The 21450-nt window shown below is 34.6% G+C and overlaps 2 protein-coding genes across 2 annotated transcripts in view; one reads left to right on the forward strand and one right to left on the reverse strand.

The window, feature by feature from the left end:
- Nucleotides 1–267: 267 nt before the first annotated feature.
- On the reverse strand, nucleotides 268–5488 carry LOC108965015 (cytochrome P450 9b2-like). Its single transcript, XM_018927156.1, has 4 exons — nucleotides 5176–5488; nucleotides 1412–1913; nucleotides 684–1320; nucleotides 268–630 (listed from the first exon to the last, which is right to left on the reverse strand). Exons 1-4 carry the CDS (start codon nucleotides 5379–5381, stop codon nucleotides 461–463), a joined length of 1515 nt encoding a protein of 504 aa, XP_018782701.1. The 5' UTR covers nucleotides 5382–5488; the 3' UTR covers nucleotides 268–460.
- Nucleotides 5489–7478: 1990 nt separating this feature from the next.
- LOC108965002 overlaps nucleotides 7479–21450 on the forward strand; it is a 32827-nt gene continuing 18855 nt past the window's right edge. Inside the window, exons 1-5 of the mRNA XM_018927130.1 lie at nucleotides 7479–7490; nucleotides 8816–9124; nucleotides 18127–18209; nucleotides 18417–18943; nucleotides 19203–19608. Of these exons, the coding sequence (XP_018782675.1) occupies nucleotides 18135–18209; nucleotides 18417–18943; nucleotides 19203–19608 (1008 nt within the window). The 5' untranslated portion in view covers nucleotides 7479–7490; nucleotides 8816–9124; nucleotides 18127–18134. The remainder of the gene's footprint in view (nucleotides 7491–8815; nucleotides 9125–18126; nucleotides 18210–18416; nucleotides 18944–19202; nucleotides 19609–21450) is intronic.

Consider the following 21450-nt stretch of genomic DNA (forward strand, 5'->3'; position numbering starts at 1 on the left):
GTTGGGCTTGTTCAAACACTTTCGTGGCATATTTACGATCTAACTAATTTAAATAAAATGTTACTTAGCAAACACAATAGTTACGCATTCGACATTGTCACAATTTTTAATGAGGGTTCATCAACAGAAAACTAAAACGACCTCTTCTAGCGCACCGTCTTGAGTCAATTGAAGACAATAACTGAATGACTATTTCGGAAATTAGTGTTCCGAACAGTTTTACTATTTTTTGTTCATAGTAGTGTTTTATTAATTTCAACTGAAGCATTTCGATTAGAAATTTATTTATTTATGCCATCACTGTCTATACTATTTCTATAAGTATGTGCGAATACGATTAATATATGATTATACATATTATTCCAATATATACTTATATACAAGGCTTCCACGCAATGACATTACGTGTAATAAAGATAATGTATATCAATAAATGTTGAACATTAGCAGGATAGCGCCTTCATGGATCCCGAGGTACGATACGAACCCAAAATCCACCAAGAGGATTGATTTGGAACCCACGAACATCTTCCATAATATTCTTCACCGTTTTCGGAGATCGTTGGAGTTTGAAATCCAATATCAGATAGTACATCATTGCTTTGGCTTGCATCAGTGCATATCGATTACCTGTTACGTATATTATTAGACAACACAACAATAGTTACCTACCTCTTACTTACCAATGCACATTCGCGGGCCTACACCAAAAGGCAAATAAGTGTAAGTCTTAATATTTTGTTTATTTTCATCATTGAAACGTTCAGGATTAAATGAGCTGGGATCTTCAAAGTATCTTTCGTCGTTATGCAATCCTACCACCGGAAACCCAACATAGTCACCAGCTTTAAATTTAAAGACAACATTCCCATCGTCATCGGTAAGATCGTAATCTTTGGAGCACAAGCGATCAATCATGCCTGCGAAAGACCATTTGCGTAATGTTTCCGAAGTGACCATGTCCATGTACTTCATTTTCATCACTGCCTCATAAGTTAATGGTTTTCCGTTAAGTTCCTCACGTACCTCTAGTGCCTCTTCGTACAAACGTTCTTGTACTTCAGAATTTTCCATCAGCTCATGACAGATTGCCGCGGTGAAATTGGCATTATTTTCAAACGCGGCGAAAAAGAAAATAAAGCACTGTGCCACCAAATCATCATCGGACCAATTTTGATCCGACTCCTGTTTGGCTTCGATCAATAATTGAATCATATCCGGTCTGTGGATTTTATTCTCTTGTCGGTATTTCATTGTGTCTATAACTAAACGTTTAAAATAGTCTGTTTTTTCGGCGTCGAATACTTTAAAACCCAGGATCTGTAATCAATGTTTAATATTTTTATATTTATTATTAAAGTATAGAGGAATATATACCATTTTCATTCGATATTATGTTTTTAAAACGTACTTTTTGTAATACTGGCATTGTGTTTGAGATAAAAAACTTTAGCATTTGTTTGCCCCGAAAATTGACAATTCCTTGGCCGATTGAGTAGAATCGATTATTCTGATCCTCGTACGAATTGACTTTCAAGCCAAATGCAGTGGAGGCGATAATATCATTAGACAAGCGTGTGAACCAACCTTTGAGTTCTACATCATGACTTTTGCCACCCTTAGTTGCTTCCCCTAAGCGGTTTAAACTTTCATTGAAACATTCGTTCATCAAGGTAAACATGGCACGCATCTTGGCGGCGGTAAATATAGGTGAAAGAGTGTTGCGCATATTTTTCCAACGCTGATCCTTCATCACCGTCAGCATTCCATTAATAAGTGGATCATCTTCGGATTTAAAAAACGGAACATGATTTACAAAAAAATCAAAGTCCTTCACGGTCATCTTTTTTATGTAATCTGGATTCTGAACCACAAAAATTGGCGAGCGAAAATTATAGAAACCGACAATGTCACTAAAAATTAAAAAAATATGTTATTAATGAGTTAGTAATTCAATTGTTATACTGTTGCAACATGTTGCTATAACCAAGCTCCACAATAAGATACAAGACTTTTATTTGGTACATCGAAATTATCAAGGAGCATCTATGATTGAACAAAATTTTTGGTGGTCGTGATTACACCCTCTAATAAGTTTAATGTACTATACATATATCCTAACTCATTCAAGCTATAATAACCAAACTCACTCAGGGAGAATGGCTTTGGTAAATCTACCCACCCTGGGAAAACAGGTGAATACGGATTATAACACCTCCTACTCCTCATATAACGGTTTTGTTAACAAGAGACATAAATTTTGGATCCGAGATGGTATGAAAGAGCTTTAATGGAGACAGTATCAAATCTGAACGATGGGTGTATATTTCTGGGTCAAATCGGACTACAACGACGCCTATATACCTCATATAACACTTTTTAAAAATTCTCCTGATTTTTTACATTTCAAAATACAAAGTAGTGTCTTTACCAAATCAGAACATAACAAGCTACGCTATGCCCCCAGATACCGAGTAAGTGGACTACATTTCTGTTGTGAAAATATTTTTCCCCGGCTTTGCCGTTTGCAATTTACGTAAATAAAATATATTCGGTTACATCGGAACTTAGCTTTTCCTTACTTGCTCTTTATATTGCTTTTCGATAAAGCAATAAGCGATTAATTTCCTACAGGGTTTCTAGAAAAACGAATCATAGATGTTTTACTGCACAGATTAGACTACGTAATAGAGACAAATACCCGTGCATAAAGAGTAGTCGTCTGAACAATGATTAGTCAACAAGCATTTTGTTTAAAATTACGACTATTTATTTTGCGAAGTGGGAAAATATGAAATAAGGTCTGTTATCAAACTATATAATAAATATAGGAAAATCAGTATGATGAATTTGTAAAACAATTTTAAATTGCTTATATTGAATAGATAAAAGTTGTATTACTTTTTTTCATTCTATGTACATATGTCGCGTGAACAAAGATTTTAATAATACGTATACATAAATATATGCATGTGTATGCGCACGCGTGTACATATGTATATGTACATAGATTGTCGCATTATCTTGACACTGAAACAGAGATACTCAAAGTGATTTATTATGTGTGATAACTTTTATAGCAGAAACCACTACGTATAAGGTGATAAATTTCTTCATGTGCTGAACACAATGCTCGCGACAGACTGCAAACGACATCTGTCAAATATTAAAATACACACGTTCTTATCGACGAACCTATTTTGACAGCTGCACGACTACACGGCGACAGGCCGACAGTTTTCGTCCTCGCTAACTTCAATTTTATCCTATATTTGCCAACGACAGTAGGACGACAGTAGAGTTGACAGTAGAATGGAAGATAGAGAGATGAGGTAGAGTGGTGATGCCACTAATATGTAAAATGTARAATTAYTCAAAGCTCTAACAAACCTGACGTTATTTTACAAAGAAAAGCATAAAATGGTTCTGTTACATTATTTATAAGAACAATTGACAATTTAAAACAAATAAATATATCAATTTACTTATATTTTGTTTAAAAATTTCACTTTGGACAAAATATTAAAATTTCATTGAAGTGCAAGGTATTAGTATAGCCACAACGAAATTGTGTACATGCGAAATGGACAACTGCGTTGTTTTGTGTACATGCCGGCCATTGTTATGTTGCTGCCCTCTCACAAACGTTCATGTAGTAGGATTCACAACGCCATTTTCAGTTCRYTRTCGTGCTGCTGCAGTCTGTCGCGAGCATTGTGTTCAACACATGAAGCTGCAATTAATTTTATTAAAATATATATAAATGTGTTGATGTGTGAATCATTCCTGCATCTAATCTAATTCTGACAATTGATCTTTCAACATATAGAAAACAAAATTATACGCTCATACGAGATTAATACTTTGGTCGAAAATTTGGTTATGAAGCGTTTCGACTACGCAGTGTTTTAGACCAAATCCTTCATATATTCGCGACGTTAGGGGGAGTGAACGTGTAGACCTCTATACAACGCAATACTGATTAAGGTTTTTACATGAAGATATGTATATATGTATGTATGTGTAAAATTGTGTCCTCACGCTGGTGGTATATTGTATTGCACCTTTATTTACGTCACATATCCACAGAGGTCATTTCGAAACCACAGAATAGTCAGATTTTGAGTCAATTTGTAATTTCTAAAGTAATCAATATAGTACAGTAATGGGGTTTTGCGACCCTGCATGCCCTTAACTCATTGCATAAGCAAAAGTTGAAAGAAAAACAGGCATGCTCTTTACTCGCACAGTCTTGAAAAAGCTGCAGAACATTGTTGGTCTAAGACAGGTCACAACTTATTGCCTTCTCTTGTGAGCTGGATGGGTATAAGTAACGACGATTCATGCAATAAGTGAATGGTAGGTATGAGAGAGTTACTGTTCAGCCTTATCACGAACTCGTCTGGACGAAGAGTCCAAATTAGATATCAAGTCGCTTTTAAAGTTTACAAAAATTAAACTGAACCACTAACTGGCATTACTAAGGACCAGTAGGTCTATGTAAGGTGTGACAACTGGCTAGTATAATCTAATCTAATCACAACAACAGTTTCTTTTTTTAAACAGTTTTTTTATGTAAAATAAAAAGAACGGTAAAATGGTTTCTGGTCGCCAAAGGTAGCAAGTCACACTTCAATTGGGTTACGTATTTGATGAAGATCGCCTTTATGTTATATAAAAATTGCTTTTATTTGCGTTTCAAAAGTACTGAAAATTGTAGCTCCTTAGGAAAGTTTAAATATTACTATTTCAGGTTATTCGCCACTTATAGATAAAAACACTGGAAAGAACACAAGGCACTAAAGGTTTCTTAGTTTTTTTTGTTTTCAAAAAGCACTAAGTTTTCAACTAAGAAGAGAGCAATACAAGTATAGCCCAGATTTTTTTCCAGTATCTTCGTTTGAACAGAGGAAAATACATTTCATATATATATGGCTTTGCCGTGCACGCAATGTATAAAAGGATCAGAGAGGCATTGTGATGCATACATGGTATGGCGAATGCATTGCACAAACTCATTTATGCCTCTTAATTATATAGTTTATTTACTAGTTTTTTTCAACGAAATTGTTTGATTTTCCCTACCCTAAAATTAAATTTTCCCTAAAAGTTCGCAATAAGCTATGAGTTCACGTGAAAATAAGTATAATTTTAAGATTTCCAATATCCACTCACTGATTGCGGTTGCGTTGATAAAATTTCAACAAAGTCTTATTAAAGCCTTCCTTATTTAATACTACCGCCCCGGCGTTGCCAGTTAAGGGCCAAGGTTCTTCGTAAGGTACTCCACGCTCTTTGAACGTGTTGAATGTAAGTATTGCCCATTTGTAGAAAATGTACAGGAGTAGCACGGACACAAGTCCTATTTCGATAAAAACCATGTTAGTAATACAAATATTTCTTCTTTTAGAATGTTCAATTTAGAGCTGAATTTAAAATTTTGTTTCGCAACCGTTCACATTGAAAGTTTCAACAATACTAAAACAATATAAAAGTTCTTCTAATTGCTAGAAACGGGTAACACCAACAATTACTGTCATCGAAATGCATATAACAGCTTTATGCAAAATTGCGAGGAGACCTCTCTGTACAGACAATTTTGCTTTTGTATTGGAATGTCTATAGACAGCTCAATTTACTAATACTAATGAGAACGAACGCCAACTGAGTGACTGAACAACGAGTATCAGATGATTATCGTACAACTTTTGATTTGCTTTGCTTCAGACTTTTTCCATTTTTAAATGCGATACTCATTTTATACTGGCGCAACAAGTTGCTATAGAGTATAATAGTTCGAAAAGATTTTAAAGATTTTAATTATATATTAGTGACTCTTATTGTTATACTTTTATTGAAAGCCGACGAACAGTTTTTATTTTGCTAATACTATGTCGTTGTGACAAAAAAAGGATAAAATTGAGTCATAGTGGTAGTAAAATTGCGGCTAGGGTCACGCATATACTTAATATAAAATCAAGTAAGGAAGGCTAAGTTACGGTGCAACCGAATATTTTAAACTCTTGCAACTTGCAAAAATCAAAGTCGGGGAAATTTTTGACTTACAGACATATCATTATAAGAGAAGGATTATCCCTTAATTTCAATTATATTATATATATGTATATCACATTGACCGACATTTTTGATGATGAGTCAACTGTAGGTTCCGGTGTCCAAATATTCGGTACCTATGGTCTTGAACAGTTTTTGTTGGATTTGAAACATTTTTGGCATCATTCGCGCAAAGTTTTATCCCGTTATATGATTTACTTTTTAATTTGTGTACTGGAAAGTGAAAGAATCTACTAAAATTTAAAATTGTATCATTTTCACACTGTGTCATAGAAATTTGAAAAAAATACTACATACCAAATCGAAATCGTCAATCGGGTCCCGAGATATGGGATTCCCTATAATACCTTGTCATACCATCCCGGCGGCAAATCTTTGCATTTCTGACGCGTTTAGTTATTGATTTATCGCGTTTTAAATAGTTTTGAATAGTACCGTAAAATGGGGAGACACGGGTTTGATTTCTTCCATTTTCGCACTATCATTAGGTGTTCTTGTAATATTCGTACTGAGCAAATTTGGTTGTTGTAGCTTAAGTGGTTCAGGAGTTATAAACATTAAACTTATTAGAGGGCGGTCACGCCCAATTTTTTAAAATTTCTTTCCCACAGATGACCCTTTCTACTGTGATCATCTGTGCCAAATAAGAGTTTTATATCTTAAATTGGTGCTTAATAATGACACTTCATAGGTTTTCGATTAATGGCGATTTGTGGGCGTGATCGTGGTCCGATTACGCTCATCTACGAACTCGAACTTTTTTTTGTACTAAGCAACCTGCATACCAAGTTTAATAAAGATATCTCAATTTTTACTCAAGTTACAGCTTTCACGGACGGTTTTCAATTTAATTTTTCTCGTCACCCTGATCATTTATATATATATACTATATCTATCTCATTTAGTTTTAGGTGATACGTACAACCGTTAGGTGAACAAAACTATAATACAGGTACTATGTAGCAACTGATTGCAAGAGTATAAAAATGATCGGAATGATGACTGAAGACCGGTGACTGTCAGTAAGTCCGTCCATCCGTTCACATTTTCCTTGGTGTCAAAAGAGCTTTGGTACTGTAGATGGACCTAATCAGACATGCCACGCCCACAAGTCACCAATAATTGAAAACCTATAATTTGTCATAGTAAGCCGCACATTAAGATATAAACTGTCTTTTGGTAAAACAAATTGCATTAACCGAGGAACCTCTGGTTGAAAAATGTTTAAAAGGTGGCTCCCCAACAGGTTTAATTTTCCATACAATTCGAGCTATTTGACCCCAATTTGCATAGGACAAATTCTTTCAATTATTCTCAGAACATTTGAAAATATGTGAAATCGGATGATATCCCCGCTCTGCTGTTAAAAACTACCGAATGCCCGATAAATCAATAACTAAATGTAATGTATGTATGTATATTAAATTTGATCGAAATTGGGCTATATCCCCAACGTGTATGGCTGACTGACTACCGAAAACATCTGTCAGTTGTGAGATATGTAATTGAAGGAAAATGTTTTTTTGATAATAATATTACCTTATGTCAAAAATGGGGTCAATGAGATCGATACTTCCTTTAGCCCTATATACCTAATATAAATAATTTCGAACTTCCAGTTGATTTTATACCACATACATCGGTCAGTGTGCTAATAACACTTCGGGTCTTAAATGAATAAAAATAGGTGATATTTTTTTTAACCGCTATATAACTAATATTAGAATTGTAGAACATCTGACTCACTGTGGGATTGCTGAAAATAGATAAAGTCATGTTAAACTACTCTAATTCACATACATATAATGATTTTCGTCATCACTTTTTTTGTCAGACACCCATGATGATGATGAATATCAAAATTTCAGGAGACATTGCTCATATACTACTGTGATTAAATGGAGAGGTGAATTTTTAATTTATACTTCACGAAATTTCGTGTAACTTCTGGCTATTCAACAAATTCCGAGGCACAGTTTTGAATCAATTGAGGATATAAAAGCTGAATCGAAGAAGGCTCTGGTGGCCATCACGAAGGGGAATTTTTCCAAGTACTATGATGACTGGAAAATTCGTTGGCATAAGTGAATTGCAGTGGTAAGGAATTACATTGAAGGAGATGAAATGGACAAAATTCACCTTTTAATTTGATGACGATAGTATTTACCAATGATTGTTTATTTAAAAAGATTTCGTAAAAATACCATGTTTTGACCTCTGGATGGTTAAATGTGATAATATTTTAATATATGGACAAGGTTTTTTTAATTATGTGGTTTAGCACTGAATTAGAAGGAATTGTTCTATACCTTGGTCTAAACTTCAGAAATATAATAAATTTGATTGTAATTTATTCTCGAATTTTTGGAATAATAAATGTTGAATTCTTTCGCAACATTTTTGAATACAAAGTTTTACTATCAGCCTGGCTTTGATTCTTACATGTTACAAAAGTATAAATAATTTAGGCCTTTCTCACCTGCTATTATTTATTCTTAAAGAAGTGAAAACTTCTTCAGCATCCCTGAAAGTCGATAAAATGAAAAAGTGACAGTAACAAGAGAGAGACAGATATATTTATACATTTTAACCTTGGAAAAAATTATATAACCGCACAATTTGTGATAGTGTAAAATTTCAGTTACATCCTAACCTAGCCAATTCTCTTGTTTTATTCACCTACATAACTATGACTTCGCCTTGTATTTTCAATTCATCAATCAGTATTATTCTTTCATAGACATTACAAAGATGAGTTATACATATAGTATGTGCTTGAAATAAGAATGGATTATATAAGAGCCCAGTTGGAAGGCAACTTCTAAATATCAATACCAAAAACAAACAAGCGACAACTACTGCCAACAGGTGCGCGAACAAAAATTCTGCCCGAAGGAACAAAATGACGAAAATGCTCAGTTTTCAAAATGTTTGCAATTTCATCGCTTGCAAGCTTCACTGATGAGAATAAAACACTAACGCCCATCAACATTCTCAAATCGCACAGAGCCAAAAGCAATAAATAACTTCTTAGGATTTAACCTATATGGTAAGTGAGTTAACGATTAGTTTAAATATTATACAGTTATTTGTTGAAATTAACAAGCATGTTAATAAATAAATGCAGTGTAGTCTCCCGTGAGCGGAGATTGTCGGGATCTTCCTTTCTGTCCGCCTAATAAATTGTCCTTATTAAACATCAACCAATTTTGGGATCGGCCAATGTGCACGATTAAAGATGTCTATTTATTAGCGCTTTCACTGTATTAATAAAATTCATTAACAAGTCAAATCACTTAATACCTAAGTATAGACAGTATTAGTAGAAATATTTAGGGTATACGATATGTGATAAGCTTCAGCTAAAATTACAGTTATAGTCTATATTGAAATAAAAATTTTTTTCATTGAAGCATTAATTTTTATATTTTATTTTATTAAATATAAAACCTGTTATATTTGGGACTTGGCTAGATTCATTGGGTTCTAAGGCTTTTCTTTATCACTTTTCATAAATTTTTGTTGTCAAACCAGCTTTCGTTTTATCTCTCTCTTCAACAAAGGAATTCGACCGCATAACACGCTTTTTATTTCAATCCGCATTAATATTATTCATCTTCTGCGAACGCTATTAAACATTAACATATTTTGGCGCTTCGACCCAGATATCATTGCATATTAATGATATTCCGCTAATTCGCTTTCATTTTCAACATTTTCAATATTAATCATGTCTTCCGCTAAAATTCGCGACTCCGCGCTAAATGCAAAGTGGATACTCTGTCGGTAGACACTGAGGTAATAACTACTTATCTCCAATTGTTGGAGGAGCAATGGTTTCACTCACATGTGCTGACAAGACCGTTTCCATGGAGGATCAGGCATGCATACAAGGTGAGGAGTAGTACAGCGCCGATAAAGCTAACCTGAAACGCTGTTCGCAACTCAAAGGCAGCAGACATTGCAAACTAACGTTCATGATTCACCTGCTTCCAAAACTACATCTGCCGTCATTTGGTGGTGATCCCACTCAATGGCTTCATTTTCGTGATGATTTTTGCTCTCTCATTCATACGAATGTTAATTTGCCGGGCGGACAAGAATTACACTGTTTACGAAACTGTTTGAATGGGGAAGCATTCGATTTGGTGAGTAGCTTAGCAGTATGTGAAAGCAAATATGCTGAAGCTTGGGACTAATTGATCGCAAGGTACAAGGTCATCCGTGCCATGGTGGACAGCCACACAATTGGAGCGCAGCCGAGGGTACTGCTAAGAGAATACATCAAGTACTATATTCTATACTTCAACACGTTGATGCTCTACGTCCACTCGAGCGATCAGTCGAATTCTGGGATCACTAGTTTGTTTACTTAAACGTTTCAAAGTGAGCACACGAAACCCGCAAGCTCGTTATGGACGATCTACAACCTTTCTCCGTTCTTCAAGAACTTCTTGAAAACTGCGCACGCTCACCTGAGATGGACCACTACTCAACACTGCTGCAAATACAACAACAACAAAGAATATCTTCAATACGACGTTTACTAAGCCGCTAAGTACTTCTACATAACGCTACATCAACCGCTACTAACGGCCGCATTGTTCTTATTGCAATGCTGAGCATAAAATCTAAGGTTTGCTCACAGTTCAGCCAACTCGACTCCATGGGTAAACTAACTGCTATGAAGAAGTTAGGTACGTGTATAAATTGTCTCAGAAAAGGGCATATCCTCACTAACTGTCATAGCACATCGTCGTGACGCATATGCCAACGACGTCTTCGTACCTTACTTCACCAAAACTTTACCAATCAACTCGCGAAGCCCGATGCTCCTTCAAATAACAACGTTTAAATGTCACCGCACACTACGCCTACGCTGATCGCGTCATTCTACTAGCAACCGCTGAAATTATGATACAAGATTATACTGGTCTTTGGCAACCCGCTCGAACACTCCTTGACAACGGTTCGCATGCCTCATTCGTCATTGTGACGTGTGTCCAACTCCTTCCCCTTCCCAGAGCGCTGTCATCCGTTCATATCAATGGGATTGGGACACATGAAACCAGTTGAGACGTTAACAGATAAACTCTACTATAAGCCATATCATGTGGTGGTAAAGACCACAAGTCAAACAACGAAACTACGGGTCGTTCTTAACGCATCTATGAAGTCAACCTCTGGGAATTCTTTGAACGATCCTCTCATGGGAAGTCCACAGCTACAACAAGATCTATTTTGGTTCGCTTTCGCACTCACCGTTTCGGAATCATAGCCGAGATCGACACCGATTATCCACAAATAGTTTTAAGGATTCCGTATGGAGTTTCTTCAGCATCGCATCTTACAATACTCGGCGACGGAGTCACTCTTCTCTCCTACCACGGGCTTTAGAGAGAATAAGCATACTGCTGTTATATACACAAATTTTAGTAAAGCTTTTGATACAGTAAACCATACAATTCTTTTGAATAAACTTGATCTTCTTGGTTTTCAACCAATATTTCCAAAATGGATTGCTTCTTCTTATTTGAGTAATAGAATTCAACAAGTCATATTTTACATATCCTCAAGTTAGCCATCTTGGGCCAATTCTGTTCTTGTTATTTATTAATGACATATCATCTGTTGTTAAGTATTCAAGAGTTTTATTATATGCTGGCGATGTAAAACTTTTTAAGTCGTATACTTCAAATGGCGAAAGGTGTCAGTTGCAAACAGACTTAAACAACCTGTTTCCTGGTGTGTTAGAAATGACATTCCATTGAACCTTAAAAAATGTAAAACGATGTGTTTTTCACATAGATCTGTAGACCCTACTTCATATGTAATACAAAACTTTAGGTTGGAGCAAGTATGCAATTTTGTTTGATCTGAGACCCAAACGCATTTTTATCTTCCACGGTTTTTAAAGCTAAAGGAGCACAAAAATTCTTTTTACTTTGGTGAGGCTTATATTAGAGTATGCTTCTGTGGTTTGGAACCCTAGTTATCAAGTCCATTCGGAGAAGTTAAAATTCGTTCAAAAACAATTTTCTTTTTGCCTTAAATCATTTGCATTGGGATTTCAGTTTATACCTTCCCCCTTACACTAACCGTTTAAAACTTATAAATCTCCCTACACTCGCTAGTCGTAGGAAGATGCTTGGTATAATATTTCTTGTAAAACTCATGAATGCGTCAGTCTGTAGCCCATCTCTCTTATCTGATATTAATTTAATTAACGTTCCCGCTCGCTCTACCAGGCAGTTTAAACATTTACTTTTAAAATTTTCTAGAACAAATTTTGAGTTAAACGACCATTCTGCCGTATATGTCACGATTTCAATTCTCATTCCATCACATTTGATCTAACAGACTCACTCTTTATCATTAAAAAAGTTATTTTATCTACTATTAATAAGTAACATTTAAAAATAATAAATCGATATCGATTTCTCGATAAATCGTTTACCTTGTAACACACTCTAGAGTTCGATCAGTGGATTGTTTAATAAACACTTACCTTTGTTCCTAAGTACTCATTATCTTAGCTTACAACGTATTACCTCCATATATGTACATATCTCAATTGCTCTCTACACGGCAGCACTCTAACTAACTGCAACGCAATCCGGCAGAACTTATATACTATAGACTTATATTGTTAACAAACTTCACCCGCTAGAATACTCTGGCTGTTTAGTAAATTCTGTCCATTTATCGTCCATTCTTTTTTGTTCTCATATCCGTGTTCGTCACAGTATATTGTTACTGATTTAATCCTTATCCAAAAATTAAAATTATGAAATTCAAAAGTAAACAAATGAAAAATAAAACAATATTTTTCTAAATACCATTCGTGTTACTGTGCTATCATAGCCATATGTAGCATGTGTACATAGTATTTATTTCACTTTGTTACGAACAAAATTTTATCTTAATGATTACAATCTATCCACTCGTTTTCAATTATCACTCAAAAAGCGTTTTTTCAATTGTTAAATTATTTAAACATTTATTTTTGGATTGTAAAAACGAAAAAACAAAACCAGTAATTTTGATCAATATTATCAATTACACAGGCCAACACTCAATTTACTTCTTTGAATTTATCAACTGATTCTAGTTAATTTAGGCGCGCTGAATTGAAATATGTAATCAGTTTGTCTCTATCAGCTCTAGTTTTCATGATATATGTACATATGTAGCTTTTTTTTTATTTTTTTTTTTCAGGTCAAAAGTTAAGTTTTTTAATTTTGTCGGGCTGTGTTATTTGTAAGACTTTCGACGATTTATTGTTTTTGGGCTATAGCCACAACCTCAAAAATGTCAGCATTCACTGTCATTTCATTCATTTGGCGGATTCACGTGAGGGTTTAGGGTTTGTATTTGTGTTTCTTTCATCCACTGTTTAGAACCCAAAGCTTTTTTATACTCTTGCTACCAGTTGGTACATGTACCTGTATTATAGTTTGGTTCACCTGATGGTTGCGCGTATAACCTAAAACTAAACCAGATAGATGTAGGATTATAAATATATAAATGATCAGGGTGACGAGAAAAACTTAAATCCGGTTGACTGTGTGTCTGTCCGTCCATCCGTGCAAGCTGTAAGCTGTAAATTGAGATATCTTGATGAAAATTGAGTAAAAATTGATATATCTTGATGAAACTTGGTATGCAAGTTTTTTAGTACAAACAAAGTTCGAGTCACGAGCCACGCCCACAAATCACCGTTTAACCGAAAACCTATGAAGTGTCATAATTAAGCTGTAAATCAATACATAAACATTTGGCACTGTGGGAACAAAATTTTGAAAAGTAAGCGTGGCCCCGCCCTCTAATAAGTTGAATGTGTATATTGGATGGAAATCCAGTTCCTTCCCCATTTAAAGGTACTGTTCCAAACTACTTAAAGCGCGTTAATCAATAACTAAATATGGGAGAGAAAAATTTGCCGCCGAGTTGGTATGACTTGGCTTTATAGAGGCCGGGGAAAAATTGGGAAATGGGCGATGTGAAATTCTTTTCATATTCTTATGTCGCGAAAATGAACGCACTCGGACAATAACCACGCCTACTTCCCGTAGAGCACAATTTTAAATTCCATTTCATTCGTTCAGTTTCCAGTGCACAAATCAAAAAGCAATCAATATAACGGGATAAAACTTTGCACGAATAATACCTTTAATGTGTGCCACCGTATGACCAAAAACTGCTCAAGGTACCTAAAGTTTACTCTTGATCGAAAATGCAGGCCAATGAGTGAGATATATGTACATAATTGAAAATCAGGGACAATCCGTATCTGACACAGATAAATCGCATGTCAAAAATAGGTGGAATTAGACCAACACTTCCCTTAGCCTCCATATACATAATATAAAGATTTTCGAACTTCCGGGTGACTCTGTATGGCATACAAGTATATCCGTTAATTTGTATGTTATTCCAATAAAAATAAGATAGCGTGTTTTATTCATAACAGTGTATCATATACATAGCCCCTATATAACTAATGCCAGGCTTTTCGAACCGCCGGCTGACTTTACTCTATATGATGCATTTGTAATATGTGACATGCTAATAGTATTGGGTATTAGGAAAAATGGATAAAATCGGGTCTATACTACCCTAACTACCGTATTCTACACAAAATGATTTTCGTTTGGTATACGAGTTATATATAGTATATGTATATATAAAATTGCTTGCATTTCGATCCTCAGGTTGACGTTTTACACCATAAAGTATTTCCCTGGCTTTGATTCTTGTAAGTTGCAAGAGTATGAAATGTTCGGTTGCACCCACTTATCCACACTATTAGACTATACAAATATTATAGTTTTTGCAATATTTTAAACAAAGGCTTTATGCAAATTTCAGCGCTTTGCCATAATTGCCGGGTAAAACGGTTGAAAGCAACTGATGGAACATACTATATGTACATATGTAAGTTGTGTTTGAAGCTTCACAACTATCCAACTCCAATACGCCCAGTTTATAGTTGAAATTTGAATTAATGGCTGCTAAATCAGCCCGCAGTCATATTATTAGAAAAGGAATCTCTCCAAATTGCTAAAATATATCTCACAGATTGACCGATATTTTCGATAAAAAGTTCGCAATTGATACCTTGATTCACATATTCTGTATCTATGGATTTGATAATTTTTAGTCACTTGGGCCTACTTTTAACTACGCACTATTCGGACAAATCTTGATCTCTATATATTCATGCTAGGCTAGAATTCTGTAAAATGAAATAATCACACGGAATTTAATATTGAGTTTTAAACCGATTTCGTTTGTCTCGCACTGGAACATAGGAATGTTAAGGTGACATTGCAAGCTCGACATCGGTCGAGTAGGTCTTGAGATATGAATTTTTCACCGGAATGTGAGCGGTTCGCAGCGCGTCGTTCTACAAAATCCTCCCGTATCATCTCAGGTGTAAAATTTAATGCCTCTGGAATATTTATTTATTATAATTATTGTTATAAATTATTTATAATTTTATAAATGATCTGAGCTATTTTGGATATTATACCTTAAGTGGTTTTGAATATGTGTACATTAAGGTGTTAGAGGGCAAGGCCAAGGCCTTTTTTAATTTTTAGCCTACAGGCCAAGTTACAGTTTTGTATCTTAGTTTAGTGATTAGTTATGGCACTTATACGCTTTCGTTTAATAAAGTTTATGGGCGTGACAGTGCTCCGATTACACCTATCTACGAACTCGTCCTTTCTTTTTTTGCCAAACATGTGTACCATGTTCCATTACGATGTTTATGATTTTTACTCAAGCGACCGCTTGAACGGATGGACTGACAGTCAGTCACTCAAAAATCAACTCGTCTCGTCATCGTGATCATTTAGATTAGGGATAATGGGATGCCCAACTTATTCCAGTGTGAGAGCGCCTCAAAATAAGCGTTTTTTATAACATTTTCCATTATGGCCAGATTGAACAAAATAAAAATTTTTGGGCATTTAAATTAAAACACCCAACATTTATAACGATTACAAATTATAACATATTGGACTTTTAATATATGGCGAAACTACTTAATTCCTTTTTTATGATTTATGGTATATTAAAACAACTGACTTTCGATATTTCAATACTTAATAAGGTGAATTAAGCCTGTTAGTTCTAAATTAATAAATGTTTTTAATCATTTGTAATAGAAAATGAATTCTATTATGCATCAAATTACAAAACGTTTCATAATATATATTTCAATTTGGCATTTTCTTTGATTTTCATTATTTTAAATTTTTATTAGCGATCTTGAACGGCGGCAATAAATTCCTTCGTTCACATATATTTTTGGTATAATTTCAATCTGGCCGTCCCAGTCATTCCAATTGCAAAACGTCAAAACCTACCAAAGTTCGGTAGGTTTTGACGTTTAGCAATTGCTGGAGTTGGGGATCTCATTATCTCTAATTTAGATATACATAATTCCATTTCTATTTCGATGTGACGAAGTCCGGCTCCTAAGGCCACAGCTACAAATCGCTTGCTATACCATTGCCTTTTAGCAAATTTATAAATTTTTTGTGTTTAAATTTTAAGGTCGCATTACCTAAAATTTCCTACCAGGAAGCTGTTTAAAATCCATTCATTACTATACATCTTTTACGTTTGCTCAGCACTTTGCCATATACCAAACGGACACGAGATTTTGCCACACATTAATTTCTTCGATCTGTTGAGATGTTTTGTGGCATGGTAGGCAACTAACCCCGCATTTATGCGTCGGGACAATTTTTAATTAACCTTACTATTTGATTTTTCAAATTTGAGTCTTTGCAACCAAATTTTTTGCCACTTCTTCTTTTGCTCCCTCGTAAATTAATATTGCTTATATCGTTTTATTAAATTGTGCACTGTTGATTTTGGTAATTTTAGAACTTTTGCAATCTTGAAAAAGGACCAAGATGGATTTTAAATCCTTTTGTGCACAATTAGTTTTCAATTTACAACTTCCATCACATATAAAAACTGTAGAAAACACAGTGCAGAAATAAAATTTTTATAAAATAACATTACCATAATTGTCAAATACATATGTACATATGCATGTGAGAATGGGTTGCATTCAATGATTAGTGATGCGGCAGTAGTCGCTAGATGGCGTACCGTTTAGGCGAGAACCATGCTTTATTAGTTTCAGAATAATGTAACCGTTCATGGCGTTCAATTTTTACGTTCTTCAAGGTACCTGTTTAAGTACATATGTATATAAAATATTTGGAATTTTTGGAATTCGTAACTTCATTTACGCTAGTTGTAAAATCTCAAATCTCTGAATTTTAGATCCATATCAAAGGATTCCTACTTAATTTTAAAATATCAACGTTTGGCTGTTTTTACCAGGCAGCTACTGATGTAGAAAACTCTGACGGTATTCCGTTCAAAGCTGTATCTTGTAATAAAAAAAGGAATTTGATTGTACTTCTTCGGTAACTTGTGTTGAAAAATTTAGTTATTCTCAGATTTTTTTAAAATAATGTTCAATAATTTATTCTAATAAAAATTTAAACATTTAATGGAAAGAAAAATATTAGTAACAATTGCATTGAAATATTTACATCAGATGAACCACATGCTTGAGAATCCTTAATGATATGTTTTGTTCAGTTTTTCATAAAATTTTATATTTTTTGGGGTTTTTTTACGACTATGTTTTTGAAGATTCTTCTGCTTTTCTTTTATGTTATTCTGCTTTCATTAGTAAGTCATTTTGAATAGAAACTATATTCATTATTAAAAATAAATGTCCGATTCAAAATATTACTTAATTTATTCTTTAAGTGCTCGTGGTTGCCATATTTAACGGAGTGGAGTTATTTTTTCATTATTCTGGTGGGAAAGCTTTTTCATTGCGAAATTTATTAATATATCAAATAGATGTCGACTTGAGTACGGCTCTTCCGATATAAAAACAGAACAGATTATAACTTAAGCGCGGGTTTTTCGGGATTCATAATTTAAGATCAGGATAAAGTATTAAAAAAAATATAGCCTTATCAGAAATACTGTATTTTTCCATTCCAGGTGTCATAATGGACGACATCATTTTTCAGAGGCCTAATCCAAATTCCGTATACGTGCTCAATTCTAATTACCGATATTATGGGGTAAGGTTAAAAATATGTTACAGATCAAATGTGCAAATGGCAGAAAACTTAAAGAAGTCGAAAATTACGTTTTTGGTTCACCTCTGCCTTATGACCATAGTAATGATATTCCTATCAAATTCTCACTTTATCAAACTCATGTTTCTTCCTATGCAGCAAATTATTGCATTTATAATCGTTGTTAATAATTCGTTTTCGCTTTCTTAGAACTTTGCCCGCCTAAATTTGATCGATCCTAATGACGTGAGCAGTAAAAACCAGTCATATTGTCTACAATCATCGAGTTCTGGCCATCGCAGTTGTTCTGCGGCTACTCGACCAACGCAGTATAAACTGCGTCATTTTGGAAAGTTTTGTGACGTTCCGGAAGCAATCGGAAATCCAGTAACGACAGCACCTGCCACAACAATAAATCCACCCGCAACGACATGCTTGGCATCGACGGATGTATTTCAAAAATTCTTCAATTGCAGTTATGTAATAAATGCCGGTGGTTGTGACAGCCTTCATTCACTGCATACCAATTGCTATTGCGGAAGAGCAGCTGGTGCATGCACAGATACGAACTCGATGCAAAATACTTGCAAAAACAAACCTAATAACAACAATAAGAAAAAGAATATTAATTTAAAACCTTCCCTAATCGCAAAAAAAACGAAATTCCGAAAATTCATTGAGGAAGAAAAATGGAAGACCGGCGACGAATGCATCATGGAAAACGAATACCAAAATAAGTGAGTTTGCTTTTAATATTTAAATTGAGTTATAAAAAAAAACTTATTTTTTATGAAATTCTATTACTGACTTTCCTAATGAGCTCAATTCGTCTTCCATTTATTCTCAATGGAAAATATTTCAAATACAATTGATCTATATTCTATTATTATGTTTTAAAAAATATATCTTTAACTGTACTACCTTCAACTTCCATTCTCTCCTAAAACTAGAAGTTCTAATTTATTATTATTTCCCCTTAACTTCATTTTATACCAGCCACAATGTTCGTGTCGTATTTACCGGTTCCAGTACACCTACTGAATTCCGTACCAACTCAAGTGTTAAGGAATCAAATACCGCTGAGTCAACTACATTAACCGCTTCAATGGCCGCAATGGCAACTTGTGGGCCATTGAACAACATCGTCAAGCATTACTGGAATGGAAAAATGGAGCCAAATGCAACGGGTAGCGGGAGAAAGAAACATCAGCAGCAGAACCAATCGAATAATTGGAGCGGAAGTAGTGATAGCAACAATCAACAACACCAAGCCCCACAACAACTAGAGGTGTTGAAGTCAACCCACCAACAAAAAACCAATTACGAGCTTAACAAGGAAGCAGCCGATCTGCTTGGATTGCCTTGCACACTTTGTGATAACTGCCGATGCCTCGAATGTCAGGTAAGTCAGAGTGGAACATTAGATATGAGACACTAATATACAAGTGCCTACGTACTTAGAGTAATATACTATAAATTTACTCCCTTTTAGTCATAGAATGTATATGTATTTAATAAGTAATTTGCTGTCGGAAGCAGATCTACAGCGCTAAAAGTGGCCACTTAATTTCTTGCTTATCAATTACGGTAACGCAGTATAGCATAAATCTAGTATTTGTTAATAGCAATGATATGTGTAAATTACTACGTTGATACTAGAAAAACCTTAGTCTATTAGTGCAATGAAGGTATCTCACTTACTCGCATTGCCGAGATACCAAATTTAAAGCGATATTATTAATGTCTCTCTGAATGCGGATATAATATTCGAAGTTGCCTCCGTTTCTAGTATACTTGATAATCTAGTACGAAATATTTGTAGTTTATACCAACGTTCAGACCGAAAATTTAAAGGGATTAGATTACATTTATGCCCTTCACTAATCAGCCCGTTCTTACTGCCGCTGGAAAGATGAAAATCAACTGTTTTTGGCATTCAAGAATGCACATCGCTTAATATTTATCAAAAGAAAAGATTGTCATATAGTATTTTGAAATAAAATACGTATTTTTTTTTTATTTTCCACATAATAAATAATCGGCGCATTTTTTCATTTGTTAAGTTGATTTTCGGGTGAAATTAGATTCATTGCTTTAAAAAAAATTATTGTTTTCATTTTTTTCTCTTTGTAGTGTCTAAATCAGCTGTCATAGATTTCCAATGCTGACAAGTAGATGGCGCACCGAGAGATTTAGCATGGATCAGTTTCAAATCACTTCGATGAAGTGATTTTGAACTGTCATTTTTGTACGGTGAAATCTTGATAAATTTATAGGATTGGTAGGATAAACCACTCAACAGCCGAAATCGTGTGACTAAGTGTCGGTCTGAACATGGTATTAGGATAGTTAAAAGTTTCGGTCAGATTTGCTAAGTTGTTGCCACGTCTTTCTTATTAGTTTTGAAAAATGATGATTAATTAAGATAATGAATTCAGATAGTTTATGGAATAGGCACATATGATCAATACTTCTTAATTCTATAATAATAGCGTTTTAGGGGCATAGCAATGTTTCACGAGCTTAGACTATGAAGCTACAGTTATGGACTGTAAAATAGCACATGCCAAACTGAGCGCCCATTCTAAGCCTATTTTACCTTAACAAAAAAATGTATAACTTTTGAAAAATATTCATACCATTTTGATAAAAATAAACACGCACTTATTAAAAAAGATTATAATAAGTAGTAAAATTAAAACAAATTAATTATCTAAATATTTTCGTGCCCTTAATTTGGAAAAATAGTACACAACTGTTTTAAGAGTTCGTTCCATTGCATTTAATGTTGCCAAGCCTGTCAGTCCTTCTTCACACATCGTCGTATATAATTTTAGAACGATGCAACTATATTAATTCGCTTTAAAACTACTTGACGCTACAAACACAGCGCTAACAAATGCATTCAACAACGCAATTTCACGTAAAAGGCAGCTGAGGATCCCATCAGCGTTATCGAGATCTCTCGTTTTCGTCAAGGAGAATTTCATATCTCTTTACCGAGAGAAAAGAGTTGTTGAAACTTTTCCTCCTTGGCTTATCAGTCCCACATCTTTTGAGGATTCATTACTCAACTTACCTAGACAACATACCCCAAACAMGGTCTATAGAGCATCATTCTCAGAGGCAGTCGATACTTACAGCGCTACTGGATGGAATTTTATATTCACCGACGTGTCTAGAACATCAGACTATACTTCCTTGGCTGTAACAAACAAAGATGGAGATGCAATATGTCAGTGGC

This window comes from Bactrocera latifrons, unplaced genomic scaffold, assembly GCF_001853355.1.
Source record: "Bactrocera latifrons isolate USDA-ARS-PBARC rearing strain unplaced genomic scaffold, ASM185335v1 scaffold_131, whole genome shotgun sequence".
Lineage (NCBI taxonomy): Eukaryota > Metazoa > Arthropoda > Insecta > Diptera > Tephritidae > Bactrocera > Bactrocera latifrons.